The sequence below is a fragment of the Brachionichthys hirsutus genome, chromosome 6 (assembly GCF_040956055.1).
Source record: "Brachionichthys hirsutus isolate HB-005 chromosome 6, CSIRO-AGI_Bhir_v1, whole genome shotgun sequence".
Lineage (NCBI taxonomy): Eukaryota > Metazoa > Chordata > Actinopteri > Lophiiformes > Brachionichthyidae > Brachionichthys > Brachionichthys hirsutus.
The window spans coordinates 1,105,863-1,127,934 of NC_090902.1; the positions used below are offsets into that span (position 1 = coordinate 1,105,863).

Below are 22,072 nucleotides of genomic sequence, written 5' to 3' on the forward strand. Positions count from 1 at the left end.
AGGAGATGCCCTGGAAACGGAGGCCCGGTCCTCTCTGCTGTGAAGTTACCCCGAAGGTCCCCCCCGAGGGTGTGCTGGAAGCCCGGTTGGTTCTGGATTCAGTCCCACAGTCCACGGCTCTGGCGTGTTCGAATGAGGCGGCGTTGCAACGTGAGCCTGGCGATGATCTGCACTTTGGGAGTGGGACTCGAACACAGCAGCAGCATCCACAGGGCTTCCATCCTCTGATCAGAATCTATCGATTAAAGGTGTGGCTGTAACCAAGGGTTACCAGCCGGCGACCCTCGGGACCGATAGCGCCGGTCTGGAATCCAGTAAAGACACAAAAGGCCTCACAAATGTTAAAGTTAGTCTTCGTCATCGTATCCTCCGATTACGTTATCAGGAGCTCCAGAGCACCTTCGGGAATGAAAGCTCGGTCCTGATAAGATATCAGCCTCTCCTTTCACTGCAAGGTGAACCACGCACACGCACACATGCACGCACACACACATACGCACACACACACACAGGTGCACCCCCCCATGTGACTCAAGTACAAGTATCAGTGTGAAGGTCAGCTGGTGAGTGGCCAGCATTCCAGTGGTGTCACACTATGTCAGATGTGTGTGTGTGTGTGCGTGTGCGTGTGTGCGTGCGTGTGTGTGTGTGTGTGTGTGTGTGCGTGTGTGCGTGCGTGTGTGTGTGTGTGTGTGTGTCAGGCCTGTTTGACTGGGCAACATTTGCATTTTAACGCAGCAGGAGTTGACTGTGACTTTGAAGGGGACACTCGTTCTTAGGTTACACCTGAAAGTGTGTGTGTGTGTGTGTGTGTGTGTGTGTGTGTGTGTGTGTGTGTGTGTGCGTGTGTGTGTGTGTGTGTTTGTGTTGGTCCTGTGGCCTGTTGTAGCTTCCATTAGCACAGCTATCGATCAGTGGTCTGTATCACATGTGTGTGTGTGTGTGCGTGTGTGTGTGTGTGTGATTCTGCTGCTCCTCTGGAATGTCTCATTCTGGATCGATGATACTGCACAGAGGACAGAGGGGGGGGGGGGGGGGGGGGGGAGGAGGAGGGAGAGCCCTGCTGTCGCCGTGATCACAGGAGAGCTCAGATTAGTTTAGCATGCGCTGCGGCTAACAGAGCTAGCATGAAAACCATTGAACGAAAACCCCTCCTCTGTGCGTCCCTGTGATGTCATCGTGTGCAGGTGAGATGCGTTGGATTTCTACACCTTTTGCATCTTTTTAAAACCACGAACTCTCATAAATGTACCACCTGCACCGTTTTAAACTTTTAACCCTTCATCGTTGGATGAACATGAGAAGATGTGTTTTTTTGTGTGAAAACTCTCATTCCTCATTCAAGCATCACTTTTTTGAGCAAATAAATCATTAAAACGGGACAAAAAATAAAAGCGCCGGGAGAGCAGACGCTGACTGATGGTCTTTGAACGCAACGTGTTGTGTTGCGTTTGTGTTTTTTCGGTGTGTTTGTCCGACGCAGCTCTGTTGTAACAGCTGACGCAGGAATTCACAACAATCATCACACACACACACACACACACACACACACACACACACACACACATGTAACGGTCACACACACAACATGTTTGACACACACTCTGCGCAGCCTCCACCTCTCATGTTTTCATAACGCAGTGTAAAGGTTAAATCTACCTCTGTTTGTTTAATGTGCACACACACACACACACACATGCGCGCTCCGTTAACCCCAGCAGGTGTAGGGGGGGGGGGGGGGTAAAAACGAAGGGCCGCCCCACTCAAACACACAGAGTCATCAGATTTGACCCCGCTGGGAGGAGAGGCCGTTAGGCACGCTGGTGACGCGTGTTTATGGTTTAAACATCACCGCGTGTGTGCGTGTGTGTGTGTGTGTGTGTGTGTGTAGGTATGTCCTGCATAAGTGTGCGCAGCCATTGTGTATGCGTTGTGTGAGCAAATTTCACCATCAGTAGTTGTTTGTGTGATACCAAATGAGAATTGTGTGTGTGTGTGTGTGTGTGTGTGTGTGAAGGTCATGTGTGTGTGTGTGTGTGTTCGCGCTCATGTGATACACTCTGCAAATAGCAAAAGGCCACAGATAGACACCAGCGGCTGCTCCCCGTGGTATGATAGAAACACGACACACAACGACATACACAACGACACACAACAACGACACACAACGACACACAACAACACACGACGACACACAACGACGACACACAACGACACACAACACACAACGACACACAACGACACACACAACGACACACAACGACACACAACAACACACAACGACACGCCTGCAGACAGCGACGGATGACATCATCGGTGGACGACCAGTGTCTCGTGTCCTCTGTCCCGAAAGCCAGACCTGATTTCTAATGCACAATGCTAATGCTAATGCTAATGCTAACCCCGCCCTGCACTGGAAACAGACTTCCTGTGAGCCGTAAGCGGCGCCGAGGGACGCGTGACCTTCTCAGCGTGAAAAAACAAGCATGTTTACACGCCGATCAACGTTCCAGATCAGAGCCCGGGGCCTCTCTGAGGTGCACGGTGGCTCCGCCTCCTCCTCCGCCTCTCTCTGCAGCACCTCTTCCGTCTCTCTCTCTCTCAGCTGCATTTAGATGCAGCTCATCCGTTGCTCCCATCTCCTCTCCCGTGGAGCAGTGACTCACGCCATGAAAGGAGGACTCCAGTTTACCTCCCAGATGACTAATACACGCATAGAAGCCCGTCCTCCTCCTCTCCATCTTTTACCTGTCCTCTCCTCCTACGCCCGACTCAGGCAGCGACAGCCTGGGATTGAACAGAAACAGGAAACTCATTTGTTCCAGCATTGAGAGGAACCGTGGAAGATTTCCCAACCACGTCTCCACTTCCTGTCGCATGAGAAGGGAAAAGTCAGGATCTAACGATGGATGGGATCCTGGAGGACGTGGGGCGCTGGAAACCCACATTTACCGAGACCTTCCTCCAGAACGGCCCCGATACAAGATGCTCTGCCATGTTCCGCTCGCACCCTCCTCCACCTGAGAACCCAGCACCTGGACACTTGTGTTGTCACGACAACACAACGTTGTAAAACACACTTCTGCATCCCCCCGTTGTGCCATCTTTCACTGGCCTCCCCGTGCACATCCCCGTGCACATCCCCGCCTCCTCGGTTTCTATCTGCAGAGAGAAAAATATGCAGGCATGAACTTCAGCTGCACCTCCTCACTGAAACACACGTACCCGCACACACACACACAGTTATTCTCAATGCACAAATCACACACTTCATTAATACACATGAAGTACTACATGTCACCCCCCCCCCCCTCTCTCTCTCACACACAAACACACACGGCTTCCGATAAGCGCCGTCCAATCTACTATGGAGAAGGCGCCATCATTTCATAGGCATCGATAACTCCACACGGACGCGGGCCGGTCACATGACACGCCCGTCAGCACCGTGAGGCCGGTCTGTGCAGTCAGCCTATCAGCAGCGGCGCCGGCGTGACGGGCAGCAGGGGTCACAGAGGTCAGCGCGTGTTTGCGAGCCCGAAGGAGGCGGCTTACTCATTACCAGCTGAACGCACACGCGACAGGACGGTCCGATATTTGTCACGCGTGATGGAAAGACGCTGCAGAGACTCGAGGAGACGCGGGGACGTCCTCTGCTGCCGGTGGAGGTCCCGGCCCGCCCGCGTCAGCGCCGAGTCCGCTTCATCTGAGGGCGGGCGGAGTTTAATCCTCGCGTGGGATCATGTGTGTGTGTGTGTGTGTGTGTGTGTGTGTGGCGCAGAAAGACAGAGCCGTGCGTGTCCAAATGAAGCAACGACGAGATGTCAAAGGCCTTGTGGATCCATGAAATTAGTTGTGGTGCGTGTGTGTGTGTGTGTGTGTGTGTGTGTGTGTGTGTGTGTGTGTGTGTGCGTGCGTGCGTGGGATTACAGCATCGTCTGGCTAAAAAGGACGGGAGGTGAATCATGTGACCACAGCAGGTTGTCTGGAGATAACAGATGGGCAGACACGATGCTGCTGCTGCTGCTGCAATGGGCGGCGGCGGCGGCGGCCGATGACCCTGCTGAGGCCGGGGGAGGTGACTATTTCACCGGTACGCTCTTGTTTTTCTCGTGCTACGATTTGCTGCATTGGTCCGGTGAATCTGCAGACGTCAGCTCAGATGTCACTCCGCCGGACCGTCAGTCACCGTAACCTTTGACCCCTAGCGTGTCAACCGTCATCGCCGTCACCGGGAAACACAGACAGACACACACTTTCACACCTTTGTCTCCTCTCCGGACCTTTTCAGCACCGGCGTTCCGTGTTCCGTGTACGTTCCTCCCGCCTCCGCCGCGGCCCCGGGAACGGCTGCAGGAAGTCATCATGCATCATCCCTGCCGTGCATCCCGCCCCCCCGCCCGCACACAAGGGAGCTGCAGGAAAAAAGATGCATGCGTCGAACACAGCGTAACCTCGTTTCATCTCACTGCCGTCGGCTGTTTGGAGTTCGGCCATAAATTAAGTTCCCGCCAGCGCAAACACCACCTAGCGCCGTTAGCTCGCCTTCAGCTGGACGCAGAGGAAACGGAGCTTTACCGCAGGTCTGAGATCTGCAGGATCTCGCACAAATTCACGAAGCCACTAAAGTCGATCGGGATATTAAAACGCTTCAAATGGCCCCTCCCCCCTTCTCCCCACGTCACTGGTCAACACTCACGATGTCATCAATTCTCTACACGTTCACTTTTTCGGAGAGGAAGCGACGACGAAGCTAAACATTCTGTCGGAACAATAAACTGACTTTGATCGTTACTGATTGATCGTGAGTTAATATTCAACTTGAAGCACTGATTAACTCCAAGTAGAAAGTAAATCCAGCGCTAACATTTACACACACACACACACACTATAGTAATAGTAGCATGTATCAATACACACACCGTGTATTGATACATGCATATTGATCCTGGATTCTCCACCCAGTCGATCCGTATTGATCATAATGGAATTAAGGCATCAGCACCTCCTCAAAGGAATGTGTGCGTTTATTGCCACGTTTGTATTCGTAGTAGTATAAAAGCCCCGCCCTCGTCGCTCTGTGACATCATCAGCTGTTTACAACCAAACAATGGGGTCAAACTGCAGAGCAGGGCTGGAAGTGGATCGATGCTACGTATGTGCAGCATTTAGGCAGCTTGGGAATTTAATGTTTCCTTTCCGTGCAACATTCCAGGTTTAAACTGACTGAATATATTCTGCAGGCTTTTCAGAAGAAGGCGTCGCTGCTTCATACATTTTTAAGGAAAAATGAGCTGCATTATCTATATTTTTAGATTCCTTCTGGATCTATAGATCCAGAGCTTTTGAAGAGACAACAAATCCGTTTGTCCTGGTAAAGGCAGCAGAAACAGCTGGTAATTAAAGGTGTTTCACGTGCAGGTGGAACATTTCTGCCGTTTGCAGGACCAGCAGAAGGAATTCAAAACAAAGCGTCAGGTGATCGATAAGGGTGAAACCCAAAACAGCAGCTGGACCGGAAGTAACTCGGAGGACGCTTGTGGATGGGAACACGACGGCGTGTTGGGAACGACGAGCGGTCAGACCATCGGACCGGACGTCAACCAGCCGTCCACATCGTAACTCCATCGATAAATGCTACGCCTGAAGTTAGAATTAGAATTTAGAACGAAAGAAAGAAAGAAAGAAAGAAGAATCTGCTGTTTTCTATGCTAAGCTACAGCTTTTAGCTCGTCTTGTAACAAACTGTCGGAGCGAACGCAGCCGGGCTGCGACCTGGTCGTTGACACGCAAGTCAATCTGAGATGCAAATTATGAGCGGAGACTGATCTGCATAAAGTAAATGTTTGCTCGTCTGCAGGAACGAACTCTTCGCTTCCAGAACACGGGACAAGTTCAAACAGGATTCTCCAGCTTCGCTCTACTGGATCTGCAGCTTTGCACTTCAGGCAGGAATTTTCCCCACCCCCCACCGACCCCCTAGTGGTTGCAGCCGGCAACAGCAGGAAGTGCATGCGGCGCTAATACAGCAACGCCGCTTTGCGTAAACGCGGACGGATGCATCGGCTCGCAGCTCTGCAGGCTGCTGCCCTTCTGAGGAAGCACACGGCTAAATGTCCAGCTACTGCAAAGACACACACACACACACACACACACGAGGGGCGACCTCCAGCATCCTCCTCCTCCCCTACTAAAGGCCTACCAAGCAAGGAAATGTTTGTCTTGTCTGGTATCTGCTGATTTTATAGGGAAAAACACCGGATTGGAAGCGCGGCATCCAAAATATTCCTGGTATGATGTTTATGCAGCAACAGTTTCCCGGCTGGATAACAAAACCGCCTGTTAGATACTAAGATGACAAGTTTGCACAGCTATAACTTGTGTATCGGTGATGCCTTCAGGTTCCCAGGGGAAATAAAGTCATGCAGAAACCTCCGGATAAACTCAGTCCAATGTCTCTTCCATCCTTCCTCCGGTGTTTCCCCGCTAAAGGCCACAAGCTAGCACGTAGCTTAGACTATTTCCAAGACAAGTGAGTTGGCACTAGCTAAAATGTACAACCTGTCAATGCTAGCTGTTAAACAAGGCATAGCCTGTTCATACTGCAACCGCAAGCATTCTGTTGTTAGCTCCAAGCTAACTGAGGGCTCACAGTAGCATGGCCCTAGCTTATTCTAAAGTGGGCTAACCCTGCCTTTAGCCTTAGGCTTTCCTCCCAGAAATTAAAACTAGAAGCTAACTCGGGCAGAAAGATATAACTAGCCAACTGTAGCAGCATTGTCATTAATCTGAACATCTAAATAAATCAGTTCTTTTTTTATCTGTAACACACACACATCAAAACATTTTTGAACGCATCTCACTGAAGTCTCTTTTGCCCATAGGCTAATTCTTCAGGCTAAGACATGCTAAAGCAGCGCTGTCACAACATGCCAGCGTAAACAGAAGCGTATGGCTTTCGTTATGACACAAAACTTTAATGAAGTGATGAGTGCGTCGTCGGGTGCCAGGTGAGTTCAGCGACGTGCTTACCCAATAACAGCACTTCCTGTTTGGGCTGTTTGACACACATGATTAGTGCGGTATAGCGTGGTGAGGCGCACATGCACGCTGCAGAGAGCGCTCGGCTTAAACTCTCAATCTGAGGTCAGAATGACGGAGGAAATAAAAGCCAAGCACTGATAGAAGAACCCAAACCCAGAGTGACGCGTGGTAAACTGTGGAGTGGGCGATGCGGAGCCGCTTCCCATGGACCCGGACTGGATCGCCGCGTCCCCCATCGGGCTCAGCACTGTTTGGGTTCTGCTTGAGATCCGTTATGCTGGCTGCTTACACTGCAAACAGCGGCGTTGTTTGGCGACAGCGTGTGAGTCTGCGTCGCTGTTGACATGTAAGCCGCGGTGTAACAGGATCCGTCTTCACCTGTGCAAACTGATTTAAAAACAGGCCATCAGACCCCCCCGAGCTCAGAAACTCATGTTTGAATGAAAGCCTTGTTTTTACATTATCTACCTGCTGGCTAAATGTATTCATTTGCTTGTTTTAGCATTATTTCAATAGTTTTGCAAACTGCTTGATGCACATAAAAAAAAAAAAACAATGAGTTTTCCCACTGATTGGATTAAGCTTAAATAATGAAATAAATAATGGTGGTGGTGGTGGTGGGGGGGGGGGATCCAGATGCAGATGCTCAAAGCTGAGTTCAGCAATTCAATTATTAGATGATAAAGAGAATTAAAAGGAGGTAACGGTACCAGAGATCAGAGGAATGACGTCATAAGAAGACTACAAACATGGCTGATCACGAACAGCTGAAACTGCTCCAGGCGATCACTGGGACAGGACACGGGGAGTAAACCGTGACTTGGACGTGAAACTAAACCTTCTTCGTGTAAATGAAATGAACCGGAGTTTGTCGAGCTGCAGCTCTTTGTCTGGGGAACCTGGGAATGTCTGCCGAGCGATGAATCCAGGTGGAAATGGAATACGCTGACGCGGCGCCTCGCTGGCATCCAGATAATGTTCTCCTACGGGGGGGGCAACGAGTTCAGCGTACGCCTGAAAGCGTAGATCCACTGTCGCCTAAACCAAACAAAGCTTTCCTGTCATCTTCTACTGAGCTCCCAAATCAATGAAATAGAACATCATAATAAAGGTCATGTGACCTTCGACCCTCAGACTGAGTTGGGGCCTTGTTCGATCTGCCTGATACTGAAGGGGGGGGGGGGGCTTGAACAAACGAGCTCCTGTTTCTCTCCACGTCTTTTGGTTTTCTCTACCTTCGGATTTGCCCGTCTGCGCCTCCCAGACGCAGCGCCGCCTTGATTGGCGCCCCGGGCGTTGCTACGGCGCCCTGAGCTCTTCACTGCTACGTACGCCGGCGCTGTCTCTTTGTTTTCTGTTCAAGGGCAACCGAACGACACAAACGGAGGCAGGAAGCGGCCCCCAGCGGACCTCGCGGTTCAGCCCGGCGAGCTCACAGGCGGGAAAGTGTCCTCCTGGACGCCAGCCTGCTGCTGTTTACTGATAACACGAGTTTCTGCGAGCGGTAAGAGCGCTCTGCCGACAGACGCCATCGCTGGGCCGGGATGGGCGTGGTTTGGTTGACGTGGCTCTCCTGGGCCTGAATGCGGAGCAGCTGGGGCGTCCTAAAGAGGGAGCTGCTGTGACTCTTTACTCCCTCTCTTGACCCCCCCTGGTCTCCTCAGCACCTCCTCCCAGAGTAGAAGCCTCGTGAAACCCTCCGACCTTTACGCATGACAACCTTCTCACGGCGGCAGCATTCTCCGTGAGTCAGGCCTCTTATGAGCTCGACCTTCAAGTGTCCGTCGACCTCGAGTCGCCAGCTGGCGCTCTGGCTGGTATGCTGGCTGCTCGCCTTCGGACCGGCCGGCATCAGTGCGTCCGTCGGTCCGTCCGTCGGTCGCTGTGGAGGCAGGTAGACCGACCGGTCGGATGGGACGGAACACGAATGTCTTTCTGGTCCCACTTTGGAAGGCCTTTAAATGCACTGGGTCTGCTGACACCGACCCAGTGTGAGTCCGTGTGTGTGTGTGTGTGTGTGTGTGTGTGTGTGTGTGTACACGCCGTATGCATGTATGAAAGGTGTTCAGCCTCCAGCGATCCTCGACCGAAGGCCGCTGCTCTTCTTCCCCCCCCCTCTTGCCCTCCATCTGCCCCCGCCTTTACGTTAACAGGGTCTTTATGAGTTCACTGATGGACGTGACCTCCTTTTCTCCTGCCTCCTTGTCATGTCCTCCTCTCCTCTCCTGATCCACTCCTTGCCCTCTCCCGTCCTTTAGTCCTGCGCTTTCTCCTTCTTTGGCCTCCGATCCATTCCCGTCATATTTCCATAGCTCCGCCGAATCCTCCATTCACCCGACTTCATCTTCCCGTTCCTTCCATTTTCTCCCTCAAAGACAGATAGCCACTTAGCCCCTTTTTATTTAAGCTTTTTAACAGCTCAGCTGGGCGGAGGTCAGAGGTGAAATGAGCAGAGCGAGGCCACGGTGGGAAACAAGGGATAGAAGATGGAGGAAAGGCGAGGGGAGGGACGGGCCGGGCCGGGCCGGGACGGTGTGTGTGTGTGTGTGTGTGTGTGTGTGTGTGCGTGGGGACACTGCGGATTTAACAGCATGAGGGCCTGTTAAATATAACCGCGTCGACCGGTTGTCACGCTTTCAGCCTTATTATTTCCTCACCTTCATTTCCGCCTGCATCCGTCTGCAGGAATGACACGCTGCCCTTTCATCCCGACGGCCTCCTGTCTCCTCCTCCGGCCTTCCTGCCCGGTATTCCGGGAGGCGGCAGCGTTCCCTTTAATTGGAGTTCTACCTGAGAGGGTAACTGTGGAGCAGAAAACGACACACTGCTAGCTAACAGTTCGCCACTAGGCTGCTAGCTCGGTTAGCTAGCAATTCTCAGTTTCCACATTATTTTGCTGATTTTTTTTATATTTGCTGAGTAAATTATCTCTTTGGGTTGGCTATTCCCATCTAAAGCTTGATGATCGCATGTTTTTATTTGATAAAAATATCTCCTCAATTTGATTAAATCTCTCAAGAGCCGGATGGATCGTTTGTTGGAGCGATTATTTCATCTGGAGAGGATTATCCAGAGCTTTGGAGTTGATCAATACCGAAAACGTCAACGTGGAGCGACCCGGTTCTTCGTTTCCAGAGCAGAGGGATTGATTCTGGGTGTAAACGCTGCAGTTTCCTGCGGCTTCTTCATCCCCTGCTGCATCCACCCTTCTTCAAGTCAATCAGCTGTTGGAGAATCAAGCCCGATTGGAGAAACAGAACAAATCCGATTTGGCGACACAGTAATTGACTAATGTGTTGAGAGCTGAGTGTAATTAAAAACGAATTTCCAACTAATGAGCTCGAGCTTCTGGCACCTCGGCGCCTCGTGACAGAGACGAAGACGAAAGCAGGCGCTCCAGGATCTCGTTTCTGTCCGGCACTTTGGTTCTGTTCAGAATGTCGCGTCGATCTTTTTAGAACCTGTCCATCGACAGTATGGTTAGTCACACCTGTACGTTTCCTGTCATTAGAAAGGTGACAAAGGTTTACGAAGGCCGGAACACTTAACAAGGCGAGGAATCGGGACAGAGGCGATGGAAAGCTAACAGGTGACTCAGAGACGTCAGTCACAAAGTAGGTGTTCTATCTAAAAAAAATAAAAAGCTGCACCAGAAGCAACATTTGCTTTCACCTGTGTCTCATTTACGCCTCTCCCCTGAGCCTCCTCTGCTTTCACCTGTGTCTCATTTACTCCTCTCCCCTGAGCCTCCTCTGGTTTGCTTTCACCTGTGTCTCATTTACGCCTCTCCCCTGAGCCTCCTCTGCTTTGCTTTCACCTGTGTCTCATTTACGCCTCTCCCCTGAGCCTCCTCTGCTTTGCTTTCACCTGTGTCTCATTTACTCCTGTGTCTATGATGTATAGTCTGTTTTATTGATGGCTTCCATCACTTTGTTTCCTCCCTGGGATCTCGTGTTCCTTCTGTAGTACCCCGTCCAAAGATTCCCTGCGTTCCGGCCTGGTGGGAATCCCGGGCTCCTCACATCTCCTCGTGATGGTTTGTTCGTTACACGAGGAATGAAAATCTAAATGCTCCAGATGGAACATGAGATCCGGTGATGATTTATTGACACGGATACACGAGGAGCTTTAATAACGTGCGCCTCCTGCCCAATCCAGCTTCTCCTCATCTCCTCGGGGGCAGTTTGACTTTGGCTGCTCCTAATTTCAGACATCAGCTGTCTCTTCACACACATTTAACACCTCCGCCCTCACAAGTGTGTCGAGATGTTGTGACAGTCGGCTGCAGTAGCCGTGTGTGTGTGTGTGTGTCGTCTCCTGGTTTCCTCCTCGACCGCAAATCATCCCGTTCGGCTTTAAGTAAGGCAGCCGCAGAACTACACACACGCACGCGCACACACACACACCATGCAGGGATGCAGCTGGCCTCCACTCACCTGGATGCATCCATTAGCAACAGGAACAGGCTCGGTTGACTTTTGTAGGTCGCACACGACTCCTGGACGACGCCAAAGACTCCACGCGCCGGTAGAATGACGCCTAGCAACAGCAACGCCGACACACAAACGCAGGAAGCACAACAAATACACAACAGGAGCCGAGAGGTCAGACGGCGGGGCCCGATGGTCTACCGGGAGTTCAAACATAAAACACACAATGAATGACCTTGAGATTGACCTGTGTGCGTTTGTGAACTATTCAAAAGGCGTATCTTCCCTCAGCTGTTTCAGGTTTATCTAAGACCATCGTCTCCGTACGGATTTTTAAAAATCGCTTCACAAATCCCGAGTTTACGCTATTTTTGTCGACGCGCAAACCGACACTTCAGGCTCACATCACAACGCAAAGACATGAAACGAAGCGTGCGTCTTGATGTCAGGATGGATGCAGTTCTTCTGCTCTCCTCTACGATCTCTGGGACTATTTTTAGCTCATCTTCAGCAGCAGGCGATCTATTAATAGCCTGCGATCTCTAGACTCACACACACACACACACACGCACACACACACACACACACACACACACACACGCACACGCACACGGATCAGATGCCTGGAGGTGTTTTTCTGCATCAAACTGCTGCGGAACAGAAAAAGCTTTGGCTGATGTCAGCATGACGAACACGCACACGCTTAAAATGGGCACGCACGTTAAGATGTGAGCACGAGAGAAACACACAATGACAAGCCCGAGACATTCCAGTGCGTGTGTGTGCGTGTGTGTGTGTGTGTGTGTGTGTGTCTTTGAACAGAATTAGCCATCCAGGCATCTGCACTCCTGCAGGCAAGCAGCCAGCAGGCCTTAATGTTTCTCCAATAAGTGCTGCTCTAAAAGCCCCCCCGAAACGGCCCTTCAGTTCACACTCCGGTGCCCCCCCCGAAGTCGGCTAACGCTCCCCTCGGAGACGCACTCATCAACAAGGCAACAACACGTCCTCAATGTAGGTAGGAGACAGGAAACATCCAATCAGGCGAGAGAGGTCAGCTGGGACTGCAAATACCGTCGAGGAGGAGGAGCTTTAGAAGACGGATCAGTTAGGGGCACGAGGAAAGGCTGTGTGGGTGGACGGAGGCCTTCTGAGTGACGTTCCACGTCTGCTCGCACGAGGACCAGCAGCCCATTCCCGCCGAACGCATTTCCATTCCGAAGGAAATGCTGACGATGTTTCAAGGGAGCGAAGAAAAGCCTGATTTCCCAACGCTCGGAGAAGTAGAAATACATTCCCAGAACAGACTTCCTGGGACGCTGATGCACAAACTCATGATGGTGAAGCATCCCGGCATGCATCCTGCTGCAACATGCTGCAGGATGCATGCCGGGGCAGCAGGTGGCGCTGCCACTGCAGCTTCCAACAGAGCAGACGAGACATCATTACGCTGCGGCAGATGACCCCACTCTGACCCCGGAAACACAAGTTGACCTTTTTTGTGGGATACTGGTTGTCATGGTAACGGCCCCTGAACTTCATCGGTAATTAATTTCGACGTCTCGCGCCTGATCTGATCTCGTCGCTGTGAAGCTCAAACTATTTTGGATCGCGTATCAAGAGAGAAGAGAATCGAGAACTCTGGGCGTGTTTTTATAAAGTTTTATTGAAGCCACACTTCACACACACACATGGAATCATGGTAGTGTGTGTGTGTGTGCGTGTGTGTCGAGTTCAACGCCCTAACTTACTTTTGGCAACATGATTCATCTCAGGTCACACGGTTCCGTGGAATTAAATAAATGAAGACAGGAAAATGTACGAGTCATGTGATCAAAGCAAGAATAACACGCTAAAAACACGGTTCACGTGTCGCTCGTAAAAAAAGAGTGTATAAGATCATGTTCTGGGGCTTCTAATACTGCCAACACACACACACACACACACCACCCTCAGAGCCGAACCTGGTCTCTTCCGCCCTCTAGTGGTCGACACCGTAAAACCAGTCTTTTGGCAAGCGAGCGTTAAAATATTCTTGATTTTATACTGTTTCCTACTTTGAAGGACACAGTTTCATTTTTCTAATCTTTGTCTTCACTGGGATTAAAAATGTCTATAATGAAAAGTAAAAAAAAAAAAAATGTCTTTCCATCTAATGAGTGACAGAATGCTGAAAGAGACGAGCAGGTAAAATGTCGTCTTTCCTGGAGGACATTTGGTATTTAGGCGATGCTGCCAACGCCTCCCTCGCCTCCCTCGCCTCCCCCGCCTCCCCCGCCTCCCCGGCCTCCCTCGCCTCCCTCGCCTCCCTCGCCTCCCTCGCCTCCTGCTGCTCCGGGAGGAGCATCCGAGCTCCAGCTGAGAGCAGCCGACGCCGTCGCCGTCCGAGCGATTTAAATGTCAAAATTCTTCTCGGGTGGCGAAAAAGAAATGAATTGTGGTGAAGTCCGGCCCACAGGTGCGTGCCAGCTGCGGCTGTTCAGCCGTATCCATAGCAACAGGCATCAACGGGTGTCCGTGAATACAGATGTGAACCTCTTTCATCCAGAGCCACGGGGGAAACGTAGCCTTTAGCATCACGTCGAGCTGACGGATGGAATTTAAATGAACTCGCACCGACAGGAAGCTCCTCCTCCTTCCTCCTCCGGCGCGCTCCCGTCCTGGAGACATTTTGTGAGACGATGGACGCCACGCACGCACACACACACACATACACACTCATTGCTCTATGTGCAGCTCTGCGTAGCGGTACGCTAAGCAGTAAGTAGGAGGAGCTTCATGAGAAAAGTACCCCGTCAGTCCTTGTTGAGCCCCGCCCTCCTGTCCAGGCTGCGGGGGGCCCCCCCTCGTCTTCTAGCAGTACGGCCGCTTTGGGTCGGCCGGCCCCGCCCCCAGAGGCCGCATGGTGAGGTAGTTGGAGGGAACGTAGCCTCGCCGGCCGCCGCCGCTCTCCACTAGGCTCCACTCGGGGTTCCCTCGTTTGTCGTGCGGCTCCAGGACGCGAACGGGCTCGCCGGCGCGGACGGTAACTTCGTGGTTTCCTCTCCCAACGAAGTCGTAGGCTGCGAAAACCTGGAAGACACGAAGTGGCGTCGGAATCGCCTCATTCATATGTAAAAGCGTGTAAATACGAAGAACCGGTCGATCGGTTACCTGGAAGCAGGGCCGACTCATGGCCGCCAGCGGGCGGCTTTCCGGCGTGTAGGAGTGTCTCCTGGCTCCCGTCACGCCGTCGGGCAGCGCCAGGTGTGGCGAAGGGGGCGGGTCTTCCTCCGGCTGGTGGTAGCGGAGCAGCTTGGCGGACGGAGCGTAGCCTCTCCTGCCTGCGTTCAACGCACGGATGAGGAGCGGCCTCAGAGGACCCGTGAGAGCGAGGACGGATGCTCCTACCTCCGGCGTCCACCAGCCACCGCCTCTTGTCCCCGCGGGAGTCTTCCTCGCTGATGACGGCCACCAGCTCCCCCTTAGCCAGGTTCAGGTCCAGGTCCCGGCTGCCCACCACCGCCCCCATCACCTGGAAGATCCTCCCAGAGCCGTGCTTCTCCGTCAGGAGCGTCAGGCGCTGGCGAGCGGACGGACTCAGAGGCTGGCGAGCGAGGAACACGTGGGGCGGTTCATTTCGGTGACGTACAAACGGCGACGTCACGGCGGGACGCGGCGGCCCACCTGGATGACGGGCGCGTTGAGCGTCTCCGTTACGCTCCGACACAAATGGTCCAGCCTCTCGGTGCCGTCCAACGCTACAGACTCCGCCCACCTCCAGAACGCCCTGGGGTCCAGAGAGGAGTGCGGCAGCTGGGTGAGGAGGAGACGGGAGAGTAACTCCACCGCCGTGGACGTCACACGGACGCTCTTAACGGCGCGGGGGGGGGGGGGGGGAGGGGGGCACCTGCTGAGCGAAGCTCTGGAACAGCTGATCCATTTCAGAGGCCAGGTCTCGATGCAGACAGCTGAACGCCCCCAGCAGGGTCCAGATCACCTGCAGGGCGAGGCCGTTGAACCGGGGCAGCTCGTTGAGGAGCAGCGTGTTCATCGTCCTGCCAGGAGAGGAGGAGGATGAAGGCAGCGATAAAGACGGAGGGCGTCATCATGTGGACGGAGGTCCTTCACGGGAGAACAGAACCGCTGTTGGTGCGGCGATACGGCCCGTAGCGTGTCCTGGGCTAACGTTAGCGATACGTGCTAGCATGTCCTGGGCTAACGTTAGCGATACGTGCTAGCTGTCCTGGGTTAACGTTAGCGATACGTGCTAGCTGTCCTGGGCTAACGTTAGCGATACGTGCTAGCATGTCCTGGGCTAACGTTAGCGATACGTGCTAGCATGTCCTGGGCTAACGTTAGCGATACGTGCTAGCATGTCCTTTATGGCCAATCCAACAAGGAAGTACGTTTGTTTCCTAAAAAGTTTTTTTTTTAAATTCCTTTAACTTTACAACTATTACTAAAAATGAGATAAACCAAATATATTTCACTAAAAAACAGAAGTTCTTCCTTCCTGAGTGTAGAAACATCACGCCGCCTTCCACTTCCTGTTGACTTTGGGGTTGATGTTTTCACCAGTTTACGTACGTTCAGGTAGGTGGGCTCACCTGTACGTGTTGGCCACGCCCTGCTCCTCGTAGCTCAGACTGGCTTTCTCAAAGATCGCTTCGTAATCCAGCATCTTGTCCAGCCGTTTCCGGATCAGGTTCCTCGGACCCACGAGGAGGTCCCGGAGCGCACACAGGGGTTTGTGGATCAACGTCCTCGTCCTCTTCTCCTGCGTGGAGGCGCGCACGACGCTCGCCGTCAGACAGATGCTAAGCTAACTGCAGCTAATGAGGAGGAGCTTTTAGGGGATCTCACAAACGCAGGAAGGATCCAGTGCCTGAGGGCCGTCGTGATCTCCTTGTAGCAGATCGGCGCCTTCTCTCCGTCCATGTCGAAGTCAAACTCCTCCGTTTTGCAGAGCAGGAACGCCTGTAAACCAACGAAGAAGAAGAAGAAGAAGAAGCTGTGAATTCGCCGGCGTCTCGACCCGAGACTTCGCTTCATGAGTGAAAGAGGAAAACGCTCCCGGATTGTGGGAAGAAAAGCTGCCCTTGTTTTATATTAAATGTAAACCAGGAGGAGGAGGAGCAGAACGCCGTCCCCCTACCTGGAGGTGGAGCAGAACGCCGTCCCAGAACGGCGTCCCCCTACCTGGAGGCGGAGCAGAACGCCGCCCCCCTACCTGGAGGCGGAGCAGAACTCCGTCCCCCTACCTGGAGGCGGAGCAAAACGGCGTCCCCCTACCTGGAGGCGGAGCAGAACTCCGTCCCCCTACCTGGAGGCGGAGCAAAACGGCGTCCCCCTACCTGGAGGGGGAGCAGAACGCCGTCCCAGAACCCCGTCCCCCTACCTGGAGACGGAGCAGAACGCCGTCCCCCTACCTGGAGACGGAGCAGAACGCCGTCCCCCTACCTGGAGACGGAGCAGAACGGCGTCCCCCTACCTGGAGGTGGAGCAGAACGCCGTCCCCCTACCTGGAGACGGAGCAGAACGCCGTCCCCCTACCTGGAGGCGGAGCAGAACCCCGTCCCCCTACCTGGAGACGGAGCAGAACGCCGTCCCCCTACCTGGAGGTGGAGCAGAACGCCGTCCCAGAACCCCGTCCCCCTACCTGGAGACGGAGCAGAACGCCGTCCCCCTACCTGGAGACGGAGCAGAACGCCGTCCCCCTACCTGGAGGTGGAGCAGGTACGTCTCCACGTCGTCCAGCAGCTGCAGGATCCCGCGCTCCAGGAAGTAGAAGAACGCCTCCAGAGCGTCGAACTCCTCGTCCACCAGCTGGAGAGCAGCACATGAGAGGATTGAGCCCATCGAGGTGTGGGCGTCGTCCAATCGGCTTCCTCCCTACCTTCGCCGCCATGCCGGTCTCGTGCTTGATTTGCTGGCTGAGCCTCGCCGTCTTCTTGGCGATGCTGTGGGTGTTGATCCGGTTGATCTTGTCCTTCATGGTGAGGCTTTCCGTCTTCTTGTATTTATCGGCTGCGGTATTGACGAGAGGGGGCGTTAACGGGTGCGGCCCTCCCCCCCTCGCCGCCGCCCCCCCCCCCTGCTTACCCACTTCCCTGAAGCGTTTGTATTCGTTGATGCGCCGGTTCAGGGCGACGGCGGTGTGCGCGGTCCGCTCCAGCGCCGCGTACGCCGGGTGCGTCGCCGCCGTGTGCTTCTGGATGGTCTGCAGGAGGAGCGGGTAGCGGGCGATCCGCTGCACCGGCATCACCAGGAAGAAAGTGAGCGAGGCGGCGTTCACCTCGGGCCTGGACAGATCAGCGGCGCACCCGTTAGCGCTGCCGCCAGCTGCGGACGGTAACCGGTGCGCCCAGGGGGGGGGGGGGGGAAACCCACGCCGAGGTCTTGATGACGTGGACGACCTCCTTCCACAGCGCCTCCTGCTGTTTGTAGCCGCTCTCCAGCGCCGTCACCGTGTTGTAGTTGGCGAGGTACTCCCTGTAGGCGGCCTCGATGTCCGACGACAGGCCGAGGAACGCGTCGCCTGGACGGACAGCAGGGCAGGGGTTAACGCCTACAGGCGCCGCCACACGCCGCCGCCCCCCCGTCCCTTACAGAGCGTCCGCAGGAAGAGGGGGTCTCCGGGCTGAAGCCGCTTCTGGTCCAGGAGGCTGAGGAGGCGGCCGGACGCGTCCATCACGTCCTCGATGTGCAGGAACAGGCTGTCCAGGTGGGGGGGCGGGGGCTGTGGGGACGGGCGGGTTAGCACGCGGCGAGGCTTTAGCTACATGCTAGCGCCGTCGCTGGCGGTCCTACCTGTAGCTGCTGCAGGTTGCTCCTGATGGTGACGGTGCTGACCTGCAGCAGCCGGAGGTAGTTCCTCTCCGATTGGACGAGCTCCTCGACGGCGAGCAGCTGCCGCTGGGCCGCCCGCTCTCTCGCCGCCGCCGCCTCCTCCTCCTCAGACTTCTTCTGCGCCTCCTCTTCGGACGTCTCCTCCGACACGGAGCTCTCGTCTGAGAAGCTATCCGCGGTGGGAGGTCTTGGCTCGGGGGTATCTTCGGGTCCCGGCGCCGCCCCCGGGTCGCTCTCTGCCGGCCCGCCCCCCGTCTCCTGGTGCTTCTCGCTCATTGGGTCTTCCCCGGCGACCTTCCCTCTGGCTCCGGGGGAGGACGGGGGAGACGAGGCCGGATTCGGGAGCGCCAGCGAGAAGGAGGAAGGCCTGCGAGGCACCTCCATGTTGGAGATTTCTGCTCCGGCTCCTCGCCGCCGTCGTTTACGGGACCCTGGGAGGAGAAATCACACGACAGGAAGCTCACGGTCCCGCTTCCTCCTGAAACTCCCAAGAATTCCAGGGAGACGGAGAAACATTCCGGCTTGTGTTTAACGTGTGGACGGCGTGAAAGGCGCCTTTATTTCTCCCCACGCCGGCGCTCAGGGGCGGAGCTGCAGAATGGCTGGCCTTGTTCCCAGTCTAAAAAGAGGCGGGGCTAGCGGGTGCTTCAGCCAATCGGGGAGGTGCTGCTCAGAGAACCGGCACTGCTGCTGTGACGTTAGCTAGAGCTGGCGACTCGGGGAGGCGGTAGAGACCTGCAGCTAGAGCCGGCGACTCGGGGAGGCGGTAGAGACCTGCAGCTAGAGCCGGCGACTCGGGGAGGCGGTAGAGACCTGCAGCTAAAGCCGGCGACTCGGGGAGGCGGTAGAGACCTGCAGCTAGAGCCGGCGACTCGGGGAGGAGGTAGAGACCTGCAGCTAGAGCCGGTGACTCGGGGAGGAGGTAGAGACCTGCAGCTAGAGCCGGCGACTCGGGGAGGCGGTAGAGACCTGCAGCTAGAGCCGGCGACTCGGGTAGGAGGTAGAGACCTGCAGCTAGAGCCGGCGACTCGGGGAGGCGGTAGAGACCTGCAGCTAGAGCCGGCGACTCGGGGAGGAGGTAGAGACCTGCAGCTAGAGCCGGCGACTCGGGGAGGCGGTAGAGACCTGCAGCTAGAGCCGGCGACTCGGGTAGGAGGTAGAGACCTGCAGCTTGAGCCGGCGACTCGGGGAGGCGGTAGAGACCTGCAGCTAGAGCCGGCGACTCGGGGAGGAGGTAGAGACCTGCAGCTAGAGCCGGCGACTCGGGTAGGAGGTAGAGACCTGCAGCTAGAGCCGGCGACTCGGGGAGGAGGTAGAGACCTGCAGCTAGAGCCGGCGACTCGGGTAGGAGGTAGAGACCTGCAGCTAGAGCCGGCGACTCGGGGAGGCGGTAGAGACCTGCAGCTGGAGCCGGCGACTCGGGGAGGCGGTAGAGACCTGCAGCTAGAGCCGGCGACTCGGGGAGGCGGTAGAGACCTGCAGCTGGAGCTTCGTTTCCTACCAGATCGTTTAAATAACGTCTCCGGGAGTCAGACGAAGGGAAAACTGAAATTCTCAAGCCGATAAAAAAACGTTCTCACAAGAATCGCAGCTCCGGAGAGAAACGCTCAGAGACGCTCGGTTCCTCCTGCAGAATCCCCGAGTCAGCTGGAGGAACGCCGATCAGGCAGGAATCTGCTGCACTGAACACACGCACACACACGCACACACACGCACACACACACACACACACACACACACACTCCGGTGACTCAGGGAGCCTCATGTGGCACGAGTGTGTGAGAGACAGGAAAACAGTGTGTGAGGAAAGGGGGGATGGGCGTGGGGGGGGCTGTTTGGGCGAGGAAACAGCAGGGAGGGGGGAGGAAAGGGTGACCCCCCCCCCCCCCCACACACACACACACGCGCTGATTGACCGCAGCAGCTGGTGGGATGGCAAAGTGACACTCACCCAGGCAGACGGACCAATCAGGCGCCGCCTAGAGGGGATTCATGAAGCATCGAATGGACCAATGAGGAGTGAGCGTGGCGGTGATTGGTCGTCCCATCGTCCTAGGGGGGGGGGGGGGGCAAAAAGGGATTAACAGGAATTCATTCAGCTGGAAGGGAAAGGATGAAGAGTTCGGTGTTAACTGCAAGTAAACAAAGGCAATTAAAAAGGTACACGCCCACTGAGGGGCAACAAGTTAGCACAAAGGGGGGGGGGGGGGGGCAGGAACCCACAGCAAACCCCCCCCCCTTCCTTCCATATTAAAGGACGAGTTCACTCTGACGTAAGAGTTCTCTCTAAAGGTAATTAAAGGTCAGTGGAGGAGGAGGACTTAGCATCTCAAAGCTAAATGCTAAGCGTCTGCTACCGGAGGAATCCCGTTGCCTTGGCGACCTGGGTTTGTATATCAGGGGAACGACACACACACAAACCGCAGGTCAGCGCGACGCCAGGCGGAGTTCAGGCTTCCGATCGGAATGCCGCGGGGCGGCATTCTCCCGTCAGCTGAGCTGCAGCAAACACGCGCCGCGTGGAGGCGTGTCCCACGAGCGCCATGACAGGCGCCCGCGGGATCGATGAGGCCGCCGCCTTCCGGCAACGCCGCCAGGAGCAGAAAGACCGGGATCCTCGGAGGAGCAGCGCTGTCCGGCCGGAACGCCGGAACGTTGGATTCGGTGTCCTGTTCATAAAGTTTATCCAAAGACAGTCAGTAGGAGACTGATAAAAACAAAATGGCCTCCTCCGCAGGACTAACGACAAGGCGACGATCTGATTGGCACCAAATTCAAAACATTCCCAAAATTTAGTTTTAGGAAAATCCTGGATTCTCGTCCTGAAGTTTTCCAGCCCGATTGGAAACGAGTCCGATCAATCGCCAAGAAAAGAAATTCTGAGTGACATCATCACTCCTAATATGAGCTTCAGTCTGGCGTTACCGCGGCGCCGGCGCCCGCTAAGTCTGTTAAAGTTCATAATGAGGGTTTGCTGCTGGTTGACGACACGTCTGCTCCGACAGCATCCGACGGCATCCGACAGCATCCGACACCCTGCCTGATAAATCCCCCATCAGCCTGGATGATGATGAGGATGATGAGGATGAGGATGATGATGATGCTCACTCAACTCGGTTAAAGGAAAAAGAAGATAAAGGAAGCAGCAACAATCAGAGCACAGCCTGTTGCCACAGCAACAGCATCGGAGGAGATTAAATCATCATCATCATCATCAGTGTTATGATTGTTATAAACGCCACAATCAATAATCTGTCTATTAATGCGGCGCGAAAATGAAATAGCTCAAAGGAGAACTGCAGTCATGGCCGGTGACGTCAGAGATTTATTTTTATCTTCGTCCTTCACACCTTTCATCATGAAATACCTTCGATTAGCAGCAACGCGAGAACAGGTGCTGCTAAAGCAGCTGATAAATGTATCGATCAGAGCGATGGTGGCGGCGGTCATCGATAAAGACTCAACATTGCTTTCACACCGGACCGGACTTACCGGGTCGCGAACCGCCTCGTTCGGTTTCAGGAGAGTCATTATTGCCGCCTTTCGTTTGAATAACGGAGAGAATGAGAAGACAAACGGAGGGAAGCGTTTACCTTTCCGGCGTCGACCTCTCCTCGCGCGTGGGCTCGCGCGTGGGCTCGCGCCGCGCCGCGCCGTGCTCGGATTCTGACCTGTTGTCTGTCACAAGCAAGTTAGTTTAGCCGCGGCACAGCGAACGGACACCGCTTCCGCCACTTTACGAAATAAAAGCCCCACACACAAAACAACAA

General features: G+C 54.7%; 1 protein-coding gene across 1 annotated transcript; it reads right to left on the minus strand.

Annotated features, from left to right (window-relative positions):
• Positions 1-14,238: 14,238 nt before the first annotated feature.
• On the minus strand, positions 14,239-19,185 carry arhgef37 (Rho guanine nucleotide exchange factor (GEF) 37). Its single transcript, XM_068740643.1, has 14 exons — positions 19,155-19,185; positions 18,264-18,733; positions 18,063-18,192; positions 17,844-17,991; positions 17,556-17,755; positions 17,350-17,480; positions 17,175-17,279; positions 16,317-16,430; positions 16,061-16,230; positions 15,361-15,508; positions 15,138-15,266; positions 14,862-15,057; positions 14,625-14,794; positions 14,239-14,543 (listed from the first exon to the last, which is right to left on the minus strand). The coding sequence occupies exons 2-14, from the start codon at positions 18,684-18,686 to the stop codon at positions 14,325-14,327; spliced, it is 2,283 nt and encodes a 760-aa protein (XP_068596744.1). The 5' UTR covers positions 18,687-18,733; positions 19,155-19,185; the 3' UTR covers positions 14,239-14,324.
• Positions 19,186-22,072: the final 2,887 nt, after the last annotated feature.

Bases quoted from the DNA above. Each gene is read 5' to 3' on its own strand.
- arhgef37 (XM_068740643.1), bottom strand. From the start codon at position 18,686: ATGGAGGTGCCTCGCAGGCCTTCCTCCTTCTCGCTGGCGCTCCCGAAT. The intron at 17,992-18,062 runs GTAAGGGACGGG...CTGTCCGTCCAG, and splicing joins CCTCTTCCTGCGGACGCTCT to GCGACGCGTTCCTCGGCCTG. The intron at 17,756-17,843 runs GTGGGTTTCCCC...TGATCTGTCCAG, and splicing joins CACGTCATCAAGACCTCGGC to GCCCGAGGTGAACGCCGCCT.